General features: G+C 35.7%; 3 protein-coding genes across 3 annotated transcripts; all 3 read left to right on the forward strand.

Moving 5' to 3' along the window:
- The first annotated feature begins 5,910 nt into the window (after window positions 1-5,910).
- On the forward strand, window positions 5,911-6,769 carry LOC133331830 (uncharacterized). Its single transcript, XM_061540211.1, has 2 exons — window positions 5,911-6,012; window positions 6,158-6,769. The coding sequence occupies exons 1-2, from the start codon at window positions 6,007-6,009 to the stop codon at window positions 6,767-6,769; spliced, it is 618 nt and encodes a 205-aa protein (XP_061396195.1). The 5' UTR covers window positions 5,911-6,006.
- A 6,851-nt stretch (window positions 6,770-13,620) lies between these two features.
- On the forward strand, window positions 13,621-14,307 carry LOC133331837 (uncharacterized). Its single transcript, XM_061540223.1, has 2 exons — window positions 13,621-13,664; window positions 13,783-14,307. Exons 1-2 carry the CDS (start codon window positions 13,659-13,661, stop codon window positions 14,305-14,307), a joined length of 531 nt encoding a protein of 176 aa, XP_061396207.1. The 5' UTR covers window positions 13,621-13,658.
- Window positions 14,308-17,177: 2,870 nt separating this feature from the next.
- On the forward strand, window positions 17,178-17,936 carry LOC133331848 (uncharacterized). The gene is made up of 2 exons (XM_061540235.1): window positions 17,178-17,240; window positions 17,472-17,936. The coding sequence occupies exons 1-2, from the start codon at window positions 17,178-17,180 to the stop codon at window positions 17,934-17,936; spliced, it is 528 nt and encodes a 175-aa protein (XP_061396219.1).
- The last annotated feature ends 10,006 nt before the right edge of the window (window positions 17,937-27,942 follow it).

The raw sequence follows: 27,942 nt of genomic DNA on the forward strand, positions 1-27,942 counted from the left end.
AAACTAAAATAGCCTCCGGCATTATAGAGCTATCATTAACCGATACAATACTAAAATCTCCACAATAAAAACACAAAATCCGAAACATAAAAATAAATAATTAATGAAACAATACATGTTGAGAAAATTATAAAAAAAAGAAAAACAAAACGCAAATAAAAACACTAAAATTCAGTTTCGAATTCAAATCAAGTGATGTTTTCGAGCAGAAATCTTTAATCAACAACCGGTAACATTGTATGGGCTAGACAAAAGTGCGACACTTCAGCAGCACAATGACGAAGTACAATGAGAACTGGTTTTTGTTTGTGGCTTTGTTGTCATTATAATTTGCGTTTAAAGGCCAGCAAAGCACTTTGCAAACACATATGTATTTAAAGTACTTTAAATTTGGTATACCGCGACCTATTTATATTTTTGGCGTTTATTATTTTTATTCATTATTGTTTATTAAATTTTAATTCCACATAATATTTGCAAGCATAGTTTTTTTTTAACAGAATGAAATCACAAATAATGGCCTGCATTTAGCAAACATATTTATAGTTCGTGTTGATCAAATATTAAATTGGAACATGCCAAATATAGAAATGATTTAATTTAATCAGAATAATATTCAAAATATTTTGGAATAATTTGTACTATGAATTTGAAAAATATTAAAACACACCGGTAAATAACCGGAACATATGGAAATATTCAATGGATGTTCCCAAAATGCGATAATAGCGAAATTTGGGTGGTTCGATTATATGGGGGCTACATGGAAACCATGACCGGCAATGATATAAGATTTTACAGTAAATCTCAAATTCCCATGATTTTCAATATATAACTATCTTCCACTCCACCTGAAATTAATTTTTTTTGTCAAAAAAAAAAAAAAAAAAAAACAATAAGGGAAGTGTGCTGCACTGTTGAAAATTTAATCTCAACCACAGATTATTTGATGCACAATAAACATGAATAGATCGAAATTATATATATATATATATATATATTATTGAGTGCTAATCGGCGAATCTTTGAGTCCTTAGTGCATAATTTACATTATACGAAAAAAAGTATATGGGAGCTATATCTACATCTGAACCGATTTCCTTGAAACTGAACACACAACATTCTAGACTCAATGCAAGATATAAAGGGACTTTGCTACACGACTTACATAAAATCCGATGAATATATATATGGGAGCTATATATAAATCTGAACCGATTTTCAGGAAATTTAACACACTTCGTTCTAGGCTTAATTCAGTACGCTGTGCCAAATTTCATGCAAATCGGATATATAGGGACTTTGGAGACCAATTTACCTCAAATCGGACGAAAATATATATGGGAGCTATATCTAAATCTGAACCGATTTTTCACAATTTCAATAGTGTTCGTTTTTGGGCAAAATAAATGCGCTGTGCCAAATTTCATCCAAATCGGATCACAAATGCAACCTGCACTTTGTTAACAAAAATACCTCGACGGACGGACAGACGGACATGCATAAATCGACTTAAAAAATGATTCTATGCTTATTCGCAAAAGGAACCCTGTGTCTATCTCATAAGACATAATACCCTGTACCACAGTGTGGTGAAGGGTATAAAAAGCAGTAAGGAAAATAGTAAAGTCGGACTGGGCCGACTATATGATGCGTCTATACATGAAATTGAACGAACTTAAATATGCGATCTTTAACTATATGGTAACCGACTAACATCAATCCCTAAACATGTCATTCTGCAACCCATGCCAAATTTTGCAAATTGATTTAAAGCAAAGTATGCTGCACTGTTTAGAATTTAATCTCAATCAGACACCAAGTGATTATTTGATGTACAATAAACATTAATATGCCGAAATTTTATTTGAAAGCTATATATTATGTGCTAGTCGGCAAACTTTGGATTCTTAGTGCATAATCAAATATATATGGGAGCTAATCTACATCTCAACCGATTTTCTTGGAACTTAACACACGCCATTCTAGAGTCAATTCCGTACACTATGCAAAATTTCGTGCAAGTCGAAAGATATATAGGGACTTTGTTCCACCATATTCATTAAGCGGACCCCCCCCCATTCTCGGGGTCAAACATTTTTATACCCTCCACCATAGTATGGAGGGTATATTAATTTTGTCATTCCGTTTGTAACTCACCGAAGTATTCATTTCCGACCCTATAAAGTATATATATATTCGTGATCAGGGTAAAATTCTAAGACGATCTAGCCATTTCCGTCCGTCCGTCTGCTGTAATCACGATATCTTCCGAAGGAATTGAGATAGGGTGCTGAAATTTTGCATTGGGTTGTCTTTGGTCTGCAGTCAGGTCAAGTTCGAAGATGTTCGAAGATATATCGGTCCACGTTTAGGCATAGCTCCCATATAAGGGTACCCCCCAATTTTCGGTATTTTGGGCTTCTTGAGCGAGTTTTTCGACCGAATTCGCTGAAATTTAATACATTGGATTCTTATTGGGTACTAAATGTCTCCACCAAAAATTATAAATATAGATCCACTTTTTCTCGTAGCCCCCATATATCGGCATTTTGAGGTTCTTGAGCGCGTTTTTCAACCGAAATCACTGAAATTTTGTATTTTGCAGCCGTATATGGAAACAAATCTCCCTACCAAAAATTATTAATAGTCAACCCCTTTTAGGCGTAGTCCCTATATAAACTCCATTTTTTGTATTAATATAATTATCTGATTTTTCCGTTTTTTGAGTTTGGTTCTAACACTCTGTTGTAATCATTTCACCTGCGAAGGATATCGAGATAAAAAAAATAGAACATACGGTTCGATAATGAACTATATGTGAACTATAGCCGCATTTAGGCTTAGCTTAGCCCCTGTGTGGGAGGTACCAGAAGGCATGGACCGATATTCCCCAAATTCGGACTTAAACTAAGTTTGGAAGACATAATAAGATGGGATGAAATCAAATTTTTCTGAAACAGATTTGGTCCTAAGAAACATGGGGTCCAGAAACAATATCTCGATGAGCACATTTTCACCGTGTGAAAGTGTACACACACTATTTAGCCATAAGGCTGAGGGTATAACTTTCTATTAAAAATTATTGTTTACATAATCGGTTTGTAGAAATGTCGGTATAGGTCCATTTTTTGGTATGTTCCCTATATTTTCATTTCAAGTACCTGTCACTATATCTATAGTGGAGGGTATCCAAAGTTCGGCCCGGCCGAACTTAACGCTCTTTCACTTGTTTTAATTTAATTCGAATCTACACTAATTCAAGAATGTCCCTACAAAATTTCAAGTGAAAATCTCAAGAACTCTTGAAGATATAGCCGATTTATTATGTCAGCATCAAGTGACGGCTAAAGGGCTTCTAAAATTTAAACGCGTTTTTCTCTTTTGCGAATGGCGGGCACGATAACTCGAAAACTAATAACCCAATCGGTTCCAAATTTTTACACGTTTCTCTGTCAGTGTATAGTATTGATTTACCAGCCAATTGAAAATCTTGAAAAATTTAAATCGGACAAAAATATATACGGGAGCTATATCTAAATCTGATCCGATTTTTACGAAATTTATCACACATTATTCTGGACCTAATTTACTACCCTGTGCCAAATTTCGTGCATATCGAAAGATTTACAGGGACTTTGGTACACCATTTACCTGAGATCGGGCGAAACTATATATGGGAGCTATATCTAAATCCGAACCGATTGCCACGAAAATTAGCACACATCATTCTAGACTTAATTTTGTACGCTATGCGAAATTTCGTGCAAATCGAAATATATATAGGGACTTCGGTACACCATTTACATAAAAACGGACGAATATATACATATGGGAGCTATATCTAAATCTGAATCGATTTTCCCCAATTTCAATAGTGTTCGTCCCTAGAGCAAATAAATGAGCTGTGTCAAATGTCATCCATGTTGGATCATTAATGCGACATATTCTCAAACATCTCGTTTCCTTTTGTATCAAGTTTTATTGAAATCGGTTCAGATTCAGATATAGTTTCCATATATATTTTCGTCCGATTTTTAGCAAATGGTGCTCCAAAGAGTAACAGTGTTTCGGATTGACAAAACACCTTATCGAAATTGGTCTGCAATAACATCCTTCTCTGAATTCCAAAACTGATGTCATTCGTTTTATTTATGGCGGTACCAATGTATGTAAAGTTTTTAACTACCTCGAATCTGTAGTTCTCAATTCCACAGTTGGTCCGAATCTACTGGACGTCTTGCGCGTTGATACCATCAGCCTGGTCTTCTCGCCATTTACTGCCAGACCCACTTTGGCAGACTCCTTTTCAATTTGATCAAAGTGGCTGTTACCGCTCGCAATGTTCGACTCATTATATCGATGTCATCGGCGTAGACGAGTGTGTTGTTTGGTGTACAGGGTGCCATTTCTGTTCACCTTTGGGTCTCGTATGACCTTTTCCAGTAGGATGTTAAAAAGATCGCACGACAAACTGTCACCTTGTCTGAATCCTCGTTCGGTATTGAAGGGCTCCGATAGGTCCTTTCCTACTTTAACTGCTGACCTCGTGCCACTTAAAGTTATCATGCATAGCCGTTTTAATTTTCAGGAATGCCAAACGCAGACATGGCTTTAAACACCTCTGAACGGATAGGGCTGTCGAATGCGGCTTTATAGTCGACAAATAGGTGGTATGTGTCGATGTGTTTTTCGTGGGTGTTTTCCAGGATTTGGCGCAGAGTGAAAATCTGGTCAATGGTGGATTTGCCAGGTCTGAAGCCGCATTGGTATGGTCCGATGATGTCATTGATCATTGGCTTCAATCGTTCACACAGCACACTGGATAGCACTTTATATGCGATGGGAAGGAGACTTATTCCTCTATAGTTGGCACATATCGTCTTGTCTCCTTTTTTGTGCACGGGACACAGGTTGCTGAGGTTCCAATCATTGGGCATGCATTCATCTAGCCAAATTGTGCTAATCAGCTGGTGCATGCTCCTGACCAACATCTGGCCACCAGTCTTGAATAGTTCGGCTGGTAATCCGTCGGCTCCTGCTGCTTTGTTGTTCTTGAGCCGAATAATTGCTTTTATGACCTCATCTTGGCCAAAAAGGGTAAAGGGTATCATAAAATCGGCCCCGTCCGACTTTACTACTTTCCTTACTGCTTATAATGTGTAGTTATAACTACCACGCTTTCTTATAAGCATCCTCTTAAAATCGAGGCTTATAGATACACACATTCTTCTGAAATAATCCTATGAAAAATATATTTAAAAACTTCCATAATCGATTTTTTTTGACTGCTAATACGACTGCTACAATTCACGTTTAATACGGATGTGGTTCATCTGGTTATATTATTATTCAAATTTCGGAACTTATGCAAATACTAAGAACAAACAACTTTCTTATGAATTGTAGTCACTTCAAGTTTGTGATTCAATATGAAAAAGTTTCCATTTCTTGCAGAACATCTCAGTAGAGCTCACAATGAAGAAGACCAACAACATAGCCAGACAATGTTTGGTGTGTTTTACCGAAACCAACCCAACTTTTTGTCAACGCAAAAATGAAATGCATATTTCGAACAATGAAATCACTGAATGATATATTCGAACAAGTTAGAGTAGTTTGCTGTTTTTATTTAATATTATTATTTTTTATGTTTGTTCAAAATCCATTTGAATTAAGTTCAGATAAAACATTAACAAAAGATTAGTTTAGATAATGTTTTGCGGTTGTATTCAAAAATGATAGCGAACGCCTTTGATTTGACTTTGATGTGATGCGTTTTTTGTCAGTTAGTCTGTCTGTCCGATTCTTTAACTATGGCACGTTTTTGCAACACATGCATGCATTTATTAATTCTCTTTTATGATCCACTTTTTCAAATTGCTGGCCGAATTGTTTTCTAAGTTTTCGATATAAAAAGATGCCAAAACTAAATGCTAGTTATCAATCTCCATTTGGAAGTCATTGGATTTTGAACGTAGAAATTCAATTGATACAGCAACTAACATGAAGGTGTGTATAGTAGAAGGATTTATTTTGGATGGGAAAACTTGCCAGCCTAGCACTGTGGATTATAGGCACAAGTTTTTTTTTCCGTAATTTCCTTTGAAGTGGTAGAAATAGTTTTTTTTTAACAAAATTGTGTCTTTATTGACAGGTTTTCGTTTGTCTTATGGCCATTTGTGCCGTCGCTAATGCCGGCTTCCTGTTCGGAGGCGGTGCTGGAGGAGTTGGAGGCGGCTATGGCGGTGGTTATGGTGGTGGCGTTGGAGGCGGCTATGGTGGTGGTTATGCCAGCGGCCACGGTTATGGCGGTGGCCATGGAGGCGGTCATGCCGGCGGTGTCTCTGTCATCAAAGTAATTTCTGAAGGTGGTGTTGGCGGCGGTTATGGCGGTGGTGTTGGTGGCGGCTATGGCGGCGGTATTGGTGGCGGCTATGGCGGTGGTATTGGCGGCGGCTATGGCGGTGGTATCGGCGGCGGTTATGGCGGTGGTATCGGTGGCGGTGAAGTCAAAGTTATCAAAGTCATTTCTCAAGGTCACGCTGGTGGTCATGGAGGCAGTTTCGGTGGCGGTTATGGCGGCGGCTTCGGTGGCGGTTATGGCGGCGGCTATGGTGGCGGTCACGGAGGACACGGTGGTGTCGGTCACGTCAAGGTCATTAAGGTTATCTCTGAAGGTGGCTCCTACGGTGGTGGCTTCGGTGGCGGCTATGGCGGCGGTTATGGTGGCGGCTATGGTGGTGGTCATGGCGGTTGGGCCGATTAAATCCCTTATCACTATTAGACCAACTTTGTATATACATTCTTTCAAACGAAACCTTTTAAAAGAGTTGTTAAATTCTTTTAAGACAGTTTACAATAAACAGCTTCATTTTTGTTGAAGCTGTGCTGTTATATTTAGAAATAAAGTCTTTTTGTTATACACCAAAAATTATATCGTTTTATCTATACATCGTTTTATCTATACATCTATACCTTCAATGAGATCTATACCTTTCCTACCTCAGCTATCAACCATTTGTTTTGAAAATTCAGTCGAAAACGGTGTGGGTACCGTTGGGTATGGGCGGGTATGCTATGATAAAATTAAAAATGTACACTCAGGATGGAAAACCGGGCTAGGATCTTCGACGTATTTAAAAGTTAGGAATGAACTGACTTAAATCAATCCATACTCGTGCCATTCTATCATCTATACTTAATTTCATTTCGGGCTTAGAGTCCTTTCTGTACAATGGGCAACATTATGTAAATTGATTTAAAGCAAACCTGACATAAGCTACTAGGTATGCAGTGGTACAGGGTATTATATCTTTGTGCATATGTTTGTAACAGACAAAAAGAATCGAGATAGACACATAGTTCTTTTCGAGAATGTGCTTATCACTTTCCGTCCGTTTGTTTATATATATATATATGTAGGTAAATGGTGCACCAAAGATTGGACGATTAGCACACAATTGGGTACAGTGTTCTGAAGATAGTATAACCTTACGTGTGCCAAGCTTTCTTGAAATCAGTTCAGATTTACATATAGCTCCTATATATTTTCGTCCGATTTTAAGTAAATGGTGCACTAAAGACCTATAGCTAGGCCTATAGTGCACCATCAATCGGCCCGGCCGATTGACACAATGTACTGAAGATAATATAAATTAATCTCCGGAAAGTTTGTTTGAAATCGGGTCATATTTAGATATAGATTAGCTTTCATATATAATTTTGACCTATTCATGTTTATTGTACATCAAATAATGAGTGGGTGTGTGATTGAGATTAAATTTTAAACAGTGCAGCATATTTTGCTTTGAATCTTTTTGCAAAATTTGACATAGGTTGCAGAATGACATGTGTAGGGATTGATGTTAGTAGGTTTACATATAGATAAAGATCATATATTTTTAAGTTTGTTCAATTTCATATCAATGTTGCTTCAAAAAATTGACTTCTGTTAGGATACATATGTGGAATATACGCAAAGTTGTGAAGGGTATCATATAGTCGGCCCAGTCCGACATTACTACTTTCCTTGCTGGTTTCTTATATTGAGGTATTTAAGGTTTTGTTTTCGATATTTTCTTATTAATTGTTTAAACCTGTTTTTTTCGCTAATATACCGACAATGAAGTGTAGTAGCCATATTTGTGAAATATTTTTACATATTATGATTTATATCGCGATTTCAACAGACGAACATTGCTAAACTGAATTTAATAATAACAATGATAATGAATAATACTTTGTGAGGTCTTTGGCGAATAAGAAATGTAATTTAGTTTCAACATCGCTTTTCTGCCGAAAATTTTCCTAACCTTTCCCAATGAAATAACAACATTTTTCTATATGATTGACACTTTTTTAGAAAAGTGAGCACTATATTAAATATTGAGAGCTCTATTATAATTTCAATATATATACTTTATAGGATCTCGGCTGAATATTTCGAGATTACAACATCAGGTTTATAAAATTAATACACACTACATATTATGGTATAAAAAATGGATCCGCATGATATCCGCCGATCATAGGATATGCTACACTTGACTTACATTTCACAATTCTTTGGTATATATATACTTTATGGGATCTCGGCTGAATATTTCGAGATTACAACATCAGGTTTATAAAATTAATACACACTACATATTATGGTATAAAAAATGGATCCGCATGATATCCGCCGATCATAGGATATGCTACACATGACTTACATTTCACAATTCTTTGGTCAATTTTCCCATAATTACATCTCTAATATAGCTTCTCAGCTCTCTGGAATTGAAGTTGGGAATGTTTTATACCTTTTTCCATAGGAATATTCAAAAAACCTAAAATCGATCAGAAGTTTTATGGACATGTTTTGCCGTGGAAAACGAAATATTACACTATAGACACTCAGGATAGAAAATTGGGCTCCGAAAAAGAAAGTGTGACCTTTGTATGAGGGCTATGCAGAAAATAGATGTACAAAATTGTGATTAACTTGTTTATATGATCGTAGCCCAATATTGATAATTATGAATTAGAAAGATTTATCACCTAATGAGTACCGAAACTATTTAACTACAGCCAATTCTATCAGTCATACTGATATCCTCAACATTCCAAATCGTGGACCGATAAACCTCTTTTTCAATACCTAACACCCAAGCAACTTTTTCAATAGACGTGGCTAAATTGACACAGAATTTTATTCTGATGATAAATATACAAGGTCTGATCCATAAATAACCATTTATTTATTCGTCAATAAATACATTAGTTCTGGTCAGTGTCGATAAAAAAATTCCAGATTTTTGTAAAAAAAGCTAGAAAGTGCTAAAAACTTTAGAGAAGGAACTTCGTTTATAGCTAATAATGAGATCTTTGTCTTTTAAAAATGCATTATACAAACAATATGGAGTAGGTGTATTTTAAATATTCTAGCAACACCTCGAAATATTCACCTTATATCCTACCAAAAATTATCAATAGGGGTCTTTGTTACGGAGTGGAGCGGTACTTCAATTATTAGGTGTGTTGGTGACTTTAGTCACTTTTTTAACCGAAGTTGCTTCAATTTGATATTTTGGATTCTCATAAGGCATTCCGTGTTTCGGGATAGCATCCACGTTACACGTTAAGGTTAAAGTACCGACCTATTTTCGGTATTTTGAGGGGTTTAGTCGTATTTTCTGGGCTCTGTTAGGGTAGAAAATATTTATGCGGACATATACTCCATATAGCACTTCATTTCTATTCGCATACTTTTAAGGCTTTAAAACCTTTTTACCCCACTTAAGTGTCTGTATTTTAAAAAAAATGTGTGTGGAAAATTTTTCGATGTTGGTCCATCTCTTGCCATAACCCCCATATAAATTGGGACGCGACCCAATTAGTCCCATCCCATTTACATAAAGTCGTATATATATATATATATAAATATAAATCTGAACTGATTTTAAGGTGAAGTGTGGAGCTTGTGCTCTATTATAAACAGAAGTGTCATATAAAAGACAATTCGGTTCCAAATGATGTTTATTCGTATTTTTTAACCAAACACGCTGTAATGTGCCATTACGAATTCTTGGAGCGTTAAAACAGCTATACAGACATGTCTGAATATAGTCTTGTCTTGGACATTATGGGAGACTGGGGCACCTTCGGCGATCGCGTTTTCGATATGAAGCTTTCACCGTACATCACTAGTTTCGATACATAGGTATCCAATATCGAAATAAATAATTGTCACAAAGTTTGAAATTTCTAGCAAATAAACTTATTTAGATGCACGGATTTTTGTATTTATACCCTTCACCACACTGTGGTACAGGGTATTATGTCTTTGTGCATATGTTTGTAACAGGCAAAAATAATCGAGATTGACCCATGGTTCCTTTTGAGAATATGCATAGAATCACTTTCTGAGTCGATTTATGCATGTCCGTCCGTCCGTCTGTCCATGTTAAATTGTAAACAAAGTACGGGTCGCATTTATGATCCGAATTGGATGAAATTTGGCACAGTTCATTTGTTTGGCCCAAGGACGAACCCTATTGAAATTGGGAAAAATCGGTCCAGATTTAGATATAGCTCCCATATATATTTTCGTCCGATTTAACGTAAATGAGGTGCCAAAGTCCCCAAATATCTTTCGATTTGCACGAAATTTGGCGCAGCCTACTGAATTAGGTCTAGAATGATGTGTGCCAAGTTTCGTGAAAATCGGTTCAGATTTAGATATACCTCCTATATATAGTTTCACCCGATTTAATGTAAATGGTGTACCAAAGTCCCTATATATCTTTCGATTTGCACGAAATTTGGTATAGCCTACTGAATAAGGTCTACAATGATGTGTGCTAAGTTTCCTGAAAATCGATTCAGATTTATATATAGCGCCCATATATATTTTCGTCCGATTTCAGGTAAATGGTGTACCAAAGTCCCTATATATCCATCGATTTGCACGAAATTTGGTATAGCCTACTGAATTAGGTCTAGAATGATGTGTGCTAAGTTTCCTGAAAATCGATTCAGATTTATATATAGCGCCCAAATATATTTTCGTCCGATTTCAGGTAAATGGTGTACCAAAGTCCCTATATATCCATCGATTTGCACGAAATTTGGCATAGCGTACTTAATTAAGTCTAGAACGATGTGTGCTAAATTTCGTGAAAATCGGTTCAGATTTAGATATAGCTCCCATATATAGTTTCGCCCGATTTAAGGTAAATGGTGCCCCAAAGTCCCTATATATCTTTCGATTTGCATGAAATTTGGTATAGCCTACTGAATTAGGTCTATAATGACGTGTGCTAAGTTTCCTGAAAATTGGTTCAGATGTAGATATAGCACCCATATATAGATTCGTCCGATTTTAGGTAAATGGTGCACCAAAGTTTCTGAAAATCATTCGATTTGCACGAATTTTGACATAGCGTATTGAATTAAGTCTGGAATGATGTGTACACCTCCCATATATATTTTCGTTGGATTTTATGTAAATCCACAGCTAGGCCGATTGACACAACGTATTGAAATTAGTATAAATTAATCTCTGGTAAGTTTGCTTCAAATCGGTTCAGATATAAATATCTCGTAGCTTCCATATATAATTTCGACTTATTTATTGAGATTAAATTTTAAACAGTGCAGCATACCGAATAGCGTGTGTCAAGTGTGCTTTAAGGGAACCCCCCCCCCCCATTCTCGATTTTTTATTTTTAAGATTTTAAATGGGCTGGTAAATGAATACCAATGCTTGTTAAGGTTTGTAACTTCGCACATATATATTTGAAGATTTAAAAAAGAAGAAAAATAATTTACAAAAAATATTTGTTGTTGTTTTGTTGTTGTTTTTTGTGATCAAAGAAAAGTCCTTATTTTTGATGGCGGGCATGATAACTCCTCACTGGAACATCGGAATCCGAAAATTCCAACGGTGTTAGAAAGAGTACATGTCTGGCTCTCGTATGAACTAGGATTATTGACTTCGCTCTAAAATTAACAAAATGGCGGAACTTTGAAAAAATATTTTTGGAAAATCGCCGATTTTTTACCAAAAACAAAGTTAAAAAATAAGGAAGATCTTCACCGATTGGCTTTATCCTAGTTCATACGAGAGCTATACACTCACAGAGAAACGTGTAAAAATTTGAAATCGATTGGGTTATTAGTTTTTGAGTTATCGTGCCCGCCATTCGCAAAAAAATGTTTAGAGAAAAACGCGTTTAAAGTTTGAGAAGCCCTTCAGCCGTCACTTGATGCTGACACAATAAATCGGCTATATCTTCAAGAGTTCTAGAGATTTTTACTTGAAATTTTGCAGGGACATTCTTGAATTAGTGTAGATTGGAATTAAGTCAACAAAAATTTTGACCCCGAGAATGGGGGGGGGTCCCCTTAAATCGATTTACACAAATATGTGCCAGTGTGCGCAAGCGACTCTAAACTTGCCTAAATGAAATGAAATTTAGCATAGGTTCCAGAAAGAGAGTTTCCAAAAAGGCGACGTCTTTTCGGATACATATGTACCCAAAGTGGTGAAGGGTATCATATAGTCGGCCCAGTCCAACTTTACTACTTTCCTTACTGGTTTTACAGATGTTTTTGTAATATTTCCATTCCATTTCGTAAGTATTTCGTGTATAAAACTTTTCAAATATTAAAAAGTACAAGACTGATAGAAAAAAATTTAAAAAAAAACTATAAAAAGGACATTCGGGGTAGATTCGGCATTTTAATACCAAATAGAGTCTTTAGAGGATCTGAATTTTAACCAGACTGATAGCGATGATTATTATGCCGAAGCTACCCCGGGTTGGGGCACATTCGGCGAAACTGAGTTTTTTTACGAAACTGTAAAAAATTTGTAACTAATACTAATTTTTTATATCCTTTTGGTACAAATTTTTATAATTAAGAGTCAGAGGACAATAATAAGCCATAAAGTTTTTATATATGTTGAATAAGTACTGAGATATAGAGCTCTAAACCAAAAGTACCGAAGGCGCATTGTACCAAAATAATATCATATTATGCCAAACTGTTTTGTTAAGTCTACATAGTATATTTGCATAAATATATCGGTATGCATTTAACTTCAAACATAAACTAATACATATTTATGTGTTATTATACGGCAAACTAAATGTTTGACAAACCTAGCAGAATTTTGAACGTCAAATTTGTTTATCAAGAAATTAGGTCACAACCGGGTTACAATGTTTTCAATTCCACAAATAAAAATAAAAAATAAAACTGCTATTTTTGGAATTTGCATTAACATACTGGTATGCCAAACAAAACTGAGAACTTGTATGATGTGTCTATCTATTCAAAAACAACAACATTTTGAATTCCAAAATAAGACATTATTACAATGTTTTGTTGTATATGGACTATGGCTAACTATTTAGCCCTGGAACATCTCATCGATGCAGAATGATGACTGGTTTACTGGTTAAAAGAAACAACAACAACATCAAACATCGCTGAATAGGCCAATGCTAAAAATCGTTGATGAGACTCTTGTAGTGAAGAGTGTCTTTGGCCATCAACGCCTACATTTGAGTATATAAAGAAGTTGTAACTCTTGGAATGGCATCAATCTCAAAACAACATTCATTCAATTTACAATACAAGACCAAGTCAAACAAAAGTCTAACATGAAGGTTAGTTTGAAAAAGAAAGAAAAAAATATTATTTCGCCTAACACTGTGGATTATAGGCTTTTATTCCATGTGAGGTCCTTATCGATATCATAGGTAATCTTTGTTTTCAATTTTTCAGGTTTTCGTATGCTTATTAGCTATCTGTGCCGTTGCCAATGCTGGCTTCTTGTTCGGAGGTGGTAGCTCAGGCGGCAGTGGTGGTCAAGGTGGCTGGTCCAGCGGTGGTAGTTTTGGCGGCCATGGTGGCTGGTCCAGTGGTGGTAGCTCTGGCGGTTATGGTGGCTTTTCTGCACCTGCTGCTCCTCCAACCATTGTCAAAGTAATTCATCAGACCGCCGATGCTGGTCAAGGTGCTGGCTGGTCTGCTGGTGGTGCTTCCGCTGGCTGGTCTGCAGGCGGTTCCTCGGGTGGCTGGTCTGCTGGTGGTGCTGGCGGTGTTGGTGGTGAAGTGAAAGTTTTCAAGGTCATTACTCAGAGTTCATCCGGCGGTCATGGTCATCATGAACATGTTCATCCTGCACCAGCACCAGCTCCAGTTAAAGTTATTAAGGTCATCCATGAACAAGCTCCTGCACCAGCTGCTGGTTGGTCTGCCGGTGGTGCTTCAGCCGGTTGGTCTGCTGGTGGTTCCGGTGGTTGGTAATCAAATTACTGGAATTTCCATTGCATTGAATCAAATAATAGCGAATCACCTTCCCATGTTTAGTTAACTTTGTGATATATATCTTGTTATTGATGACAATGTGAAGATCATTTGTTTGACTTCCATTGGGCTGCTTCTGTTTTTCTGAAGCAGTGTTGTTATAGTATTTTTTTTTTAATAAAATATTAGAAATAATTGTTAAAGTGAAATTTTGTTGTGTTTATGATTTGAAAGGGACATAACGGAGCTTTTTTCTTGCCCATACACAACTATGTTTTGGGGGTATATTACGCTTCTTTTGGTCCAATTAACAATACAAAACATTTACCAGAGTTTCGATGTTTCGATGATTTAAGACAAATCAGTATCAGTCAACTTTTAGGCCAAACGACCTGCCAACGTGTGTCCATTATAATTTGTAAATAAATTACAGATCACTGTTGTGGGCCAATCAGCATTTTTTATGTAGGCCAAGTTATCCTTCGAAATAATCGGTTTAAATTAAGGTTACATTGTGGACCAATCGTCATGAAGTTTTTTATATAGGCCCGGTTCTGACTATACTTGGAATATCCGGTTCAAAAATTTAGATAACCGGTTCTTTCTTTCCTCGAAATCTACTTTTTACGTATTTGGCGTAATTATATATGTTTTTAAAAAGTAAATCAGACTCCAACAGTTTTCTATTTTTACGTATTTGGCATAATTATATATGTTTTTAAAAAGTAATTCAGAATCCAACAGTTCTACATAATAAACCAGTAATGAAAGTAGTATAATTTTTCAAGTGAAAATCTTAACAATTTTGAAGACTTTGCCGAATTATTGTGTTAGCATCAAATGACAGCAAGATGGCTTCTCAAACTTTAAACGCGTTTTTATACCCTTCACAACACTGTGGAACAGGGTATTATGTCTTTGTGCATATGTTTGTAACAGGCAAAAATAATCGAGATAGACCCATGGTCGTAAAGTCGGCCCAGTCCGACTTTACGACTTTCCTTACTGGTTTTCAAACAGCGTTTTTGCGAATAGAGGGTACGATAACTCAAAAACTAATAATTCAATCCATTTCAAATTTTGGGACGTTTCTCTGGGAATGTATATCGTATGAACTAGGATAAAGCCAATCGATGAAGATTTTCAGAAATAGGCGATTTTTCAAAAAAATTCAAATTTCCGCCATTTTGATAATTGTTGAGGGAAGTCAATAATCCTAGTTCATACAAGAGCCAAACATGTACTCTTTCTAACATCGTAGGAATATTCGGATTCCGATGTTCCAGTGAGGAGTTATCATGCCCGCCATCATCAATACAAAAACAACCAGTAAGAAAGTAGTAAAATCGGACTGGGCCGACTATATGATACCCTTCACCACTTTGGGTATATTCTACATATGTATCCTAACAGACGTCGCGTTTTTGTTATATATCTATATATGAACCGAAGTTTCCTTGAAACTTGACAGGGAATAATTTATATTACTTTAGTACGTTGTGTCAATCGGCCTAGCTATGGATCTTTTCACAAAGCTTAGTGTTGGAGGAGATTATTTTATATATTTTTATGTTTTACTTTATTATTTTAAATTTTAATTCATTTATTATAATTTCATATTTTGTTCGGCCCACCTTAATGTTTTTTGTTAATTTTAATAATCGGCTCACCCTAATGTTTTTGCATTCTTTTTTGTCGCCCTTTTTGTCGTTCGTCTTGTTAGGAAAGCAACAACAACAATATTCAAATACTGTTTGAATATTTGCTTGTTACTGCTTTCCTAGTTCTTCTTCGTAACAAAACAACAACAATGCAGTGATCTGTCGTTGACTGCATTGTTGACAGTTTTATATGTATGTAACATACATATTAATAACTGTCCTTTGTTTTGTTTTGATCGTCAATTTCTTTTATGTTTCAATTTCGTTTTGTTCCATTTGTTTTGTATGTGGCCCTACAAGAAGGGAATGCAATTATGCTTTAGTGAGTTGACTTTTAACCGGCATACGGAGCAACAAATAAAATTGTGAATATTAATATTTTAAATTAAAACCAACGTGTTTCCTTTCGGGAAAAATACCAAAAATTCTTTCTGCGCAACACTTAGCAACATCTTTCTAGACTTAATTCAGTACCATATACCAAAATTCGTGCAGATCGAAAGATATATAGGGACTATGGTGCACCAATTACATAAAATCGGACGAAAATATATATCAGAGCTATATCTAAATCTGAACCGATTTTCACGAAACTTAGCACTCGTCATTCTGGACTTAATTCAGTGCACTATAACAAATTTCATGCAAATCGAATGATTTTCAGATCTAAATCTGAAACGATTTTCACGAAACTTTGCACACATCATTCTAGACTTAATTCAGTACACTATGCTAAAAGTCGTGCATATGAAAAGATTTCCAGGGGCTTAGATGCACCATTTACCTAAAATCGGGCGAAACTATATGAGAGCTATATCTAAATTTGAACCGATTTCCATGAAAATTAGCACACATTATTATACTATTATACTCTATGCCAAATTTCGTGCAAATCGGATGAAAATATATGTGGAAGCTATATCTCAATCTGAAAAGTTTTACGCGAAACTTTGCACACATCATTCAAGACTTAATTCAGTACACTATAACAAATTTCATGCAAATCGAATGATTTTCAGATCTAAATCTGAACCGATTTTCACGAAACTTTGCACACATCATTCAAGACTTAATTCAGTACGCTATGCCAAATTTCGTGCAAATCGAAAGGTATAGGGACTTTGGTACGCTATTTAGCTTAAATGTATTGTATTACATTTTAAAAGCAACGAGTGGATGACATTTCGAACACAACAGAGAACATCTATAATGCTAGTTCGCATTCAACTACAACATCAACGCTTGATAAAAAATTGTGATTACAATGCCTGCGTATACTTTGGCACTACTAACTACTAACTACTAACGGAAGTTTAAGTATTTGGATTATGGTTAACTATTTAGCCCTGGAGCATCTTTGAATGGAGTTTTAAATTACTGGTTTTGACCAAGAAAAACAAAATTTGTTTTAACCTTACTCGGTTAATAGGTCAATGTTAAACATTTTTGAGAATTTTGTGATCAATATATTTATTTTAACTAATTTTTGTTTTCGCATTTCAGGTTTTTGTATGCTTACTAGCTATTTCTGCCGTTGCCAATGCTGGTTTCTTTTTCGGAGGTGGTAGCTCAGGCGGCAGTGGTGGTCAAGGTGGCTGGTCCAGTGGTGGTAGCTCTGGCGGTCATGGTGGCTTTGCTGCACCTCCAACCGTTGTCAAAGTAATTCATCAGACCGCCGATGTTGGTCAAGGTGCTGGTTGGTCTGCTGGTGGTGCTTCTGCTGGCTGGTCTGCAGGGGGTTCCTCGGGTGGCTGGTCTGCTGGTGGTGCTGGCGGTGAAGTGAAAGTTTTCATGGTCATTACTCAGAGCTCATCCGGCGATCATGGTCATCATGAACATGTTCATCCAGCACCAGCTCCAGTTAAAGTAATTAAACTCATCCACGAAGAAGCTCCTGCACCAGCTGCTGGTTGGTCTGCAGGTGGTGCTTCAGGCGGTTGGTCTGCTGGAGGCTCCGGTGGTTGGTAATCAATTTAATGGAATATCCATTGCATGGAATCTAATCGAATCACCTTCCCATGTTTTGTTAACTTTGTGATATATATCTTGTTATTGGTGACAATGTGAAGATCAATTGTTTGACTTCCATTGGGTTGCTTCAATTTTTCTGAAGCAGTGTTGTTATAGTATTTTTTTTTTTTTTTGTTAATAAAAATTAGACATCTTTGTACCTGTAATTCGCTGTCTGCATGTTATTAACAGCATCGTCAATAATGGGCGCAATTGCCAATATAACAGGAAACAAGTGAACCAAGTCAACCAACACTCCATTATAGTGGATTCCGATGGTGTTGTAATTCTTCGGAGAAATTTCGGGTTCAACCAGGATTTCGGGATTGAGAACATGTAATTTTCGTGTTTTCAAATGACCATGAAGTGTTGCTATAATTTTAACCTGACATATTTTCCGACTTACAACTTCGATTCGAATTGTGGTATTTAATAGACATATGTCTCTGATCATTTGACCTCTCAATATTAACCGATATTCCATTCTAATTAATTGGTCAGATCCCTTTCCCCATGGAAAATTTGTGATGTTCTGCTTATAATTGTTTCGATTAACGTGACTAGAAAACCAGACAAAAATAAAATTCTCTGTCTCTTTCATTACCTAAATATAATCTTCCAGGAAAATGTCTTAGCCATTACCTAAATATAATCTGTAAATATTAATGTGATAATCACAATAAAATTGGTATCAATTTAAATGTCTACTACCCCTCTTGGATATACTATCAACTTCCCGGGTCTATGTCCTTCAGAAGTGAATATATACACAACAGAATGCAAATTTTGCCAAGCCAAGATTCATTTGACCCGCTAAATATTGACCGATCTTTCTGATTTTATGAGCGACCAGTAAAACAGACAATAATTGAGGATTTGGTCCATGTAATCTCTTACAACAAAAGGGATCTTCTCTGCCGGATCTATATAACTGCGTGTTTACAAATTATTACAGACAGACGGACGGAAGGACACACATGACTAGATGGACTCAGCTAGTCGAGACATGACGGTCAGTATACTTATCTAGGACTAGGACAAATATTTCGTGGCATTACAAACTCTTGGGACCACACAAAGCTATAATACCCTGACAACATAGTTTGTAACGACACAAAATATTGGTCCTTGACGCATCCTTTTGAATACCGATGACGATTTCGACTATTTGATTAAATTAACCCATTTTATTTATATTTATTAATCCAATTGACTTTTGAATTTGTATAAATTGAATTCATTTTTATACTGGGATATGGAAGTGTTACTTAAATGGCCAGAGGGTTTACATACGCTGATATTGTTAAGTAGTATTATTATCACATCAGGAAATGTATGTCTTGCGGAATTTTTCACCATCATATATATATGAAATCGAGTATGAAATTTTTATTTAGTTGTTGTCCCCTTGCAAATGCGTGTTTTGATGTTTTTTGTTCGCAGTTTGGATGTAACGATCTGCCAGAAACACATCCGCTGCCGGTGCTATGTTGATTCCGGATCTGAAAGTCTGAAAACCATTAATTTTTTTACATATGAATTCACTAAATTTGTTGCCAATCAATAATATTTATGGCTTAATTCAACGTTACAATATTATTGTTTTTTAATATTTTAATAATTTCTTAAAACAGAAACTGTTTTATCAAAATACCATAAACAAAATAGTTATTTACATATGACGACATTAGCATACTTCTGTTACGATCTTCGATTAGTTAAATAATTATGTTTGGCGCTAAGCTTTATGAATGACGGAATACACCATCCAATTAAAAATTTGACTATAGACCTATGCAGACATTATCATTTTGCTATGGTCATTGATTTGGCGCCATCAAAAATATTTATATTCATTGATTCGGTAATTTTCAATTCAATATTAAGCCAACTTTTTCAATTCGATATTAAATAATAAATAAAAATAAACAAAAACCAGTAAGGAAAGTAGTAAAGTTGGACTGAGCCGACTTTATAATACTCTTCACCACTTTGGGTATATTGTACATATTTATCCTAACAATTTCATGTCAATGTTCCCTCGAAAGAACATACTCATGTCTGTCTGCAACATATGCTATATTTAATTTCATACGGGCAGATTTAGAGTCCCTTGCAATCTATTGCGAATGTTCGCATTGTACGAAAAATTCACGAACGATGAAATTTCTCTGCAAGCGAGCATTTATTGCTGAAGAAGATTCTTTCAAAAAACTCAAAAAAAAAAACAGTCAGGAAAGTAGTAAAGTCGGACAGGGCCGACTATATGATACCCTTCACCACTATGGGTATATTAAACAGGACTATTAACATGAAATTGGATGAAATAAAATATGTGATATTTATCTAAATGTGAATCTACCTAAATCTGTCCATAAACATGTCATTCGTTTGTTACAATTGGCCAAAGGTATGTAAATCGACTTCAAACAAATATAAATAGGTCATCCGTTGGGCTATGTCTGCACTTCTAGAAAACGCAACTACGTAATTCTACCCTCAATTTTGAACGTTGTGAAAAATTTGATGTCAAGCTGACTAACTTGAGGAGTTTGATGCCCAATTTACTTGAAATCGGGCGAAAATATATGGAAGCTCTATCCAAATATTAAGCGTTAAGTCAAACAAACTTGTCACAGGTTAGGTTATACTAATTTCAGAACGTTTTGTTCCTATCAGCCTATTGGATCCTTGGTGCGTCAATTACTTATAATCAATCTATAATAAAAGGGTGCTATATCTAAATCTGGACCGATTTTCACGAAACAAGGCAGACATCACTCTAGGCTCAATTCATTACGTTATGCCAAATTTCGTGCAAATCGAAGGATATATAGGGACTTTGGTGCACCATCTACATAAAATCGGACGAAACGTTATATGGGAGCTATATCTACATCAGGACCGATTTCCACGAAACTTGGCAGACGTCATTCTAGGCTCAATTCATTACGTTATACCAAATTTCTTGCAAATCGAAAGATATATAGGGACTTTGGGGCACCATTTACATGAAATCGAACGAAACTATATATGGGAGCTATATCTAAATCAGACATCACTCTAGGCTTAATTCAATACGTTATGCCAAATTTCGTGCAAATCGAAAGATATATAGGGGCTTTGGGGCACCATTCACATGAAATCGGACGAAACTATATATGTTAGCTATATCTAAATCTGGACCGATTTTCACGAAACTTGGCCGACATCATTTAGGACCTAAATGATTAGGCTGTACCAAATTTCTTGCAAATCGAAAGATATATAGGGACTGTTTACATTAAATCAGTTAAATATATATATGGGAGCTATATCTAAATCTGAACCGATTTTTCCCAATTTCAATAGGGTTCGTCCTTGGGCCGAATAAGTGACCTATGCCAAATTTCATCCAATTCGGATCATAAATGCGACCTGTACTTTGTTTACAATTTAACATGGACGGACAGACGGACGGACATAAAAAAAACATAAATCGACTTAGAAAGTGATTCTATGCATATTCTCAGAAGGTTCCAATGTGTCTATCTCGTTTCCTTTTGCCTGTTACAAACATATGCACAAAGACATAATATCCTGTACCACAGTGTGGTGAATGGTATAACAAAAATATTCGCGAATACTCGCAAGCACTGTAAAAACAACTATAAACAAAAATGTCACAAAAAAGTAAAAACACACACAACGAATGAATGTGTGTGTAGCAGAAATTGTGTGGAATAACAAAACACATGTTAAACAACAATTGAGTTCACGAACGTTTGTTGTTGCTGTTTTGAGCATTCGCGAGAATTCGGGAATGTATATTTTCATTCGTGAGAGAATGTCAGAAAGAATTCGAACCACCAAACGAAACGATCGTTGTTGTGTGCTCTCACTCGTTTGTTATGTGTGTGCGAATATTCTTTGGCGAATGCTCGTTTGGTAATAATTTATCGCCATAAATTCGTTCGTAAAATGAGCACAAAACGAAAAGAATGTATTTTAATTCATCCGCGAGCGAATTTTTGCGCACCCTGTACAAAACGCAATAACGTCCTTCTAGTCTCAATTTTATAAGTGGTGCAAAATTTCTTGTCAATAGGACAAACATTAGGAGATTGGTGCATCATTTACCTAAAATCGGACGAAAATTCATATGGAAGCTATATCTAAATCTGAACCGATTTTCACGAAATTTAACACACGTCGTTCTATATTTGATTCAGTACGCTATGCCAAATTTCGTGCAAATCGAAAGAATATATAGGAACTTTGGTGCACCGTTTACATAAAATCGGACTAAAGTATATATGAAAGCTATATCTAAATCTGAACCGATTTTCACGAAATTTAACACACACTGTTCTAGACATAATTCAGTACGCTATTGCAAATTTCGTGCAATTCGAGGAATATTAAGGGACTTTAGTGTATCATATACCTAAAATCGGACGAAAATATATGTGGGAGCTATATCTAAATCTGAGCCGATTTTCACGAAACTTATCAATCATCCTTCTAGACTAAATTCAGTAGGATGTGCTAAATTTCCTGCAAATCGAAGGATATATTGGGACTTTGGTACAGTATTTACCTAAAATCGGACGAAAATATATATGGGAGCTATATCTAAATCTGAACCGATTTTCACGAAATTTAAAACCTATCGTTCTAGACTTATTTCAGTTTCGTGTAAATCGAAAGATATTAAGGACTTTAGTGCATCATTTTTGCTAAAATCGGAAGGAAATATATGTGAGAGCTATATCTAACTCTGAACCGATTTTTACGAAATTTAACACATATCGTTCTAGACCTAATTCAGTACGCTATGCCACATTTTGTGTAAATCGAAGGATATATAGGGACTTTGGTGCACCATTTAGCTAAAATCGGACGAATATGTATATATATATATATGGGAGCTAAATCTAAACCGATTTTCACGAAATTTAACTCACATCGTTCTAGACTTAATTTAGTACGCTATGCCAAATTTCGTCCAAATCGACGACGAAAATATATATGGGAGCTATATCTAAATCTGAACCGATTTGTCCCACTTTTCGTCCTTAGGCCAAATAAATAAGCTGTGCCAAATTTCAACCAATTCGAATAAAAAATGTGACTTGTACTTTGTTTACAATTTAACATGGACAGACTGACGGACGGGCGGACATGCATAATTAGACTTAAAAAGTGATTCTATGCTTATTCTCGAAAGGAACCATGTGTCTATCTCGTTTTCTTTTGTATGTTACAAACATATGCACAAGGACCACAGTGTGGTGAAGGGTACCACAGTGTGGTAAATGGTATAAAGAGTAAGAAAAGTATACAATTTGGACTGGAACCCTTCATCACTTTGGGTACATACAATATATGCTCCTTAGATTCCTATTATAACCTATATACCGATTATACCGATTTATACCAAGCATCATAACAAATGTCATATCTGCTTTAGGTGATCGTTGACATGATTTCGGATTAAAATAAATATGTGAACTATATAGGTATGACCCGATTTTAATCGATCAATACACAGGTCATTCGATCTTACTAAGGGTCTATCTACATATATATGTATGTATGTACATACATACATCTATATATATAAAAATGAATTGCTGTTCGTTAGTCTCATTAAACTCGAGAACGGCTGAACGGATTTTTCTGATCTTAGTCTTGAAATGTTCGTGGAGCTTCAGGGAAGGTTTAAAAGGTGAGAAAAATTCGAAAACCGCGAAAAATTTGCAAAAAAAAAATATTATGAAAAAAAAATATTTTGAAAACAAATATTCATTTGTCAAATATTGAAAATTTTCAAAATATTTTATTTTATTCAATTGACATTGTAATGAAACTTTTTTTCTGAGAATGCAAAACAATAATTGAGAAGTATACGCGATCATTGTATGTACACGTCTTCCATGAAATTCACGTACATTTTGGGACAAATGCAAGGATGAAAATCTGAAGATTCAGAAAAGAGTTCTGATTCTAAGACACATGCCCTAGATTATTCTTCTTGAAAATAATAATAATAGGAACATAGGAACATGTTGTTATTGAAGTACCTAAAATGTACCATTATATGGTGGTTATATGCCTAATCGTTGGTCAATGTCTTTAATCGCATATGTGTATCACAGAGAAAATTAAGTTCATATTGAAAGGGAACAACTATAATAAGCATTTGTTATAACAAAGAATCTCGTGATGTTACCTCAAAATGTCAACTACCGATATATTTAATACCATGAAAAATCGTTGTTAAGATCGAACTTTTGTACTTTCTAATATGTAGATTCTTTAAATCGGCCGGGACATTTATATGGGGACTATGTTACACAGTATGTGTAGTAGATTGGAAAACGGGGGGTAAGAACTTCAACATACTGAAAATTAAACGGGAAATATGTATGGCGCCTTTTTATTACATTAAGCCAAATCCATGATCCATCCACTCCGTCAAATTCTTTACAAAACTGAAAATGGCGCGGGACCCGTATGTAGGAGCTATACAAAATTTGGTCCTGAATAGAAATGTTTCCGCAAATGTGTTTTACCCTTTAATATCACGGAATGATATATGATATGAATGACATACGATACTACAATGGGTATGGATATATATTAATACCACATGAGAAAATACCGAACATTAAGAGTATATCATTATATGTATATCAATATATGGGGCTACCCGGACCAATTTGCACCAATATTGATAATTTTTTGTAAACAGGTTTTCTTCATCCAAAATAAAACATTACAGCACTTCGGCTGAAACACTCCCTAAATGGGGATATCCCGCCGTTAAATGGGGATATCCGAATACTTGAGTCAATATGGAAAATTCTAATTAGGGATAATTTCTGCCCAATAAGTATCCCTAATATTAGGTTTGGGAAAAAGAAATCCATTAGACCGGTGGAACGATCGAATTTTACAGGTATGTCGTAACATCGTCCAGGAGCTAAAAATTAAACCATTCACACAAAGCTGGATTCAAAAAGAAGGTCAATGTTTGGGTGCCTCACCAATTAACAGAAAAAATGGAATGGATCGAATTTCCATCTGCGAAGCCTTGACCAAACGGAATGAGATACTCTAATTTTTATAAACGGATGGTGACTGGAAATGAGAAATGGATCACATACGATAACCCTATGCAAAAACGATTGTGGTCAAAGAGCGGTGAAGCACCTCAAACGGTGACCAAACCAGGACTAACGACCAGGAAGGTTCGGCTATGCATTTGGTGGGACTGGAAGGGGATTGTTTATTATGAGTTGCTTTCATATGGCCAAAAGCAAAATTCTGATCTCTACTGCCAACAACTGTACCGTTTGAAGATAGCAATTGACCAGAATTGGCCAACAGGGGAGGTGTCGTGTTCCACCAGGACAACGCTAAGCCATATTATGAGTAATACAAATGTATGTGCAAATATAAAATTTATATCTTAAATCGTGGAGGGAGCAACAAAACTCACTCATAAACATCAAATTCAGTTTTATAATGTTAACCTATGTGTGCTCTGATAAATTCCAAGATGTTACAAAAATATATACAAATCACCTTATTATGGAGGGTATAAAAACAACCTAAAATGCCGAAAATTATACATCAACAATATTGTTAGGCAAGACAACGTTTGCCGGGCCCGCTAGTATAGGTATAAGAGTCAATTCATTCTGAATTCTATACAAAATTACATGTTATACGTGCATGCATAGGCTTTTTCATGTACCATTTTATGAAATCTAACAAAATTATATATGATTGTCGGTCGCTGAAAGCTCCGAATGACAAAATTCCAACGCTATAATAAAGAGTAAATATGTACATACAATATCTGGTATGAACTAGGTTTATTGACTTCGCTCGAAAAGTACCAAAATGGCTGTTCTAAGAAAAATAATTTTTTGGAAAATCGTATATTTTCGACCACATATTATTCTGGAAAAAAGGGAAGATCTTCAACGATTGGATTTATCCTAGTTTATACGATAGCTGTTTAGTTCCAGAATAACGTGTTAAAATTTGGAAACGATTTAATTAATAGTTTTTGATTTATTGTACCCGCCAATCGTAGAACACTGTTTCGAAAAAACACATTAAAGTGTCGAGAAACACTTTTACTGTCCGGGGTGCTAGGGCAGTAAGAGTGTTATTCTACAGACATTTTGGCATTATTTACCCTGCAGAGACATCCGCCTTCTGCACCTGTATAAAAAATAATATCTGCACAAATAGTCCAGCGACGAATCAATACTTCGCAGACATAAAGCAGCTATTATGCGATATGGTAATACAACATTCCATGAAAAGGATGTGATACTGTAAACGTATGGTCATGCTGGTATTGGTTTTTACCCCCCACCATGAGGTACATTCAATTTGCTACAATTGAATTTGTTTTTTTTTATACCCAACACAACTATGTTGTCAGGGTATTATAGTTTGTGCAGCCCCAAGAGTTTGTAAGTATACCGATCGTCATATCTTGACTAGCTGACATGTCTGTCCGTCCGTCCGTCTGTCCATTATAAATTGTAAACACTATACAGGCCACAGTTATGGACCAATCTTCACGACATTTTGCATGTAGGATGGGTTCTGCCGAATGAAGGATCCTATTGTTTTTGGTAAAGATCGGTTATTATTTAGGGGATGAAATGGACCAAATACTTAATTTTTGTCGGTTTTTCTGGTCTCTTCAGAGGCCGCAATTATGGCCCAAACATCGCGATTTTTGCATGGAGAAGGGGATCGGGCCAAAGAATAAGCATGCCTGTTTTGATGAAGATCGGTCAATATTTAGCGCGTCAAATGGACCCTGACTTTTGTGTGAGAAATGACAAAATTTGTATTATATAGCGTATATATTTACTCCTGAAAGACATAGACCCGAGAAATTGATAGTATATCCTAGAGGAGTGGTTTACCTTTAAATTGATACCAATTATATTGTCGGATGTGCCCAGATATGGGAGTTATACATAATAAGGTAAATGTGACGATGTGCATTGTATTACCATTAGAGGACTGAAATGTCGCGCTGATCGCTTTGAAATTGTAAAGGATGTTCCGATTATGGCCATGGGCGACGCCTATAGTTTTCGGCGAAGTTAAGATTTCATTCAGGGGGTGCAATGAACGGAAAACTTTAATTTTGTCAGATTTTCTAGTCGCTCTAGAGGCAATTATTATATGCAGAACATCGCATATTTTACAAGGTGAAGGGATGTGACTAAATACTTAGAGCGGCTTTTTAGATGATGATCGGTCAATATTCCGAGGGTCAAATCAAACAAAACCTAAAGTGACCAGTTTTTTATTTATGGCGTAAATTTTCACTTCAAGAAAAAATGGAAAATATTCCTGGGTTAGAAAGTGGAGCTGATAACCTATAATCGATCAAGGTTGCAAATATCACGAAATATTGCCCAGTTTCAGAATATAGAACCGCAGAAAGTTAGAGTTCCGTGGTAGTTGTGTAGGGTATCATATGGTCGGCTGCGTCCGACTATACTGCTCCGCTCACTGGTTTTTACAATATTATTATTGCGCACATTTTAGATGTGTATATCGACTAAGCTTTTCGCATTTCAAAACTTAAGTGTCTGTAAGTTTCCATTCTGGGAACTTGGTGGGTTTCATGATGGTTGATTCATGATTCATTCGATGTTTTGTCCCAAACTCTCATATATGTATATCGAGAGACTTAGGTGATATCTTCAAATGGCATTCCGAAAAGTGAAAAGCATCGTGACGGAAAAAATTTTATATAGGTCCATGTTTAACATATACTTCATTTAAAAGTCCAGCCCAAAATTTATTTTATGATTCTATGCTAATCTTCCAAGCGTATATATACCTTCTTCCAAACAAGACATGATTTATGTTCGATATATTTAAGATTTATATTTTTCAATACTTCAACAAAAATGCTGATTATTATCTATAA

The sequence above is a fragment of the Musca vetustissima genome, unplaced genomic scaffold (genome assembly GCF_032173495.1).
Source record: "Musca vetustissima isolate MV318-11 ecotype Yass unplaced genomic scaffold, APGP_CSIRO_Mvet_v1 utg19164, whole genome shotgun sequence".
In the NCBI taxonomy this organism is placed as follows: Eukaryota; Metazoa; Arthropoda; class Insecta; order Diptera; family Muscidae; genus Musca; species Musca vetustissima.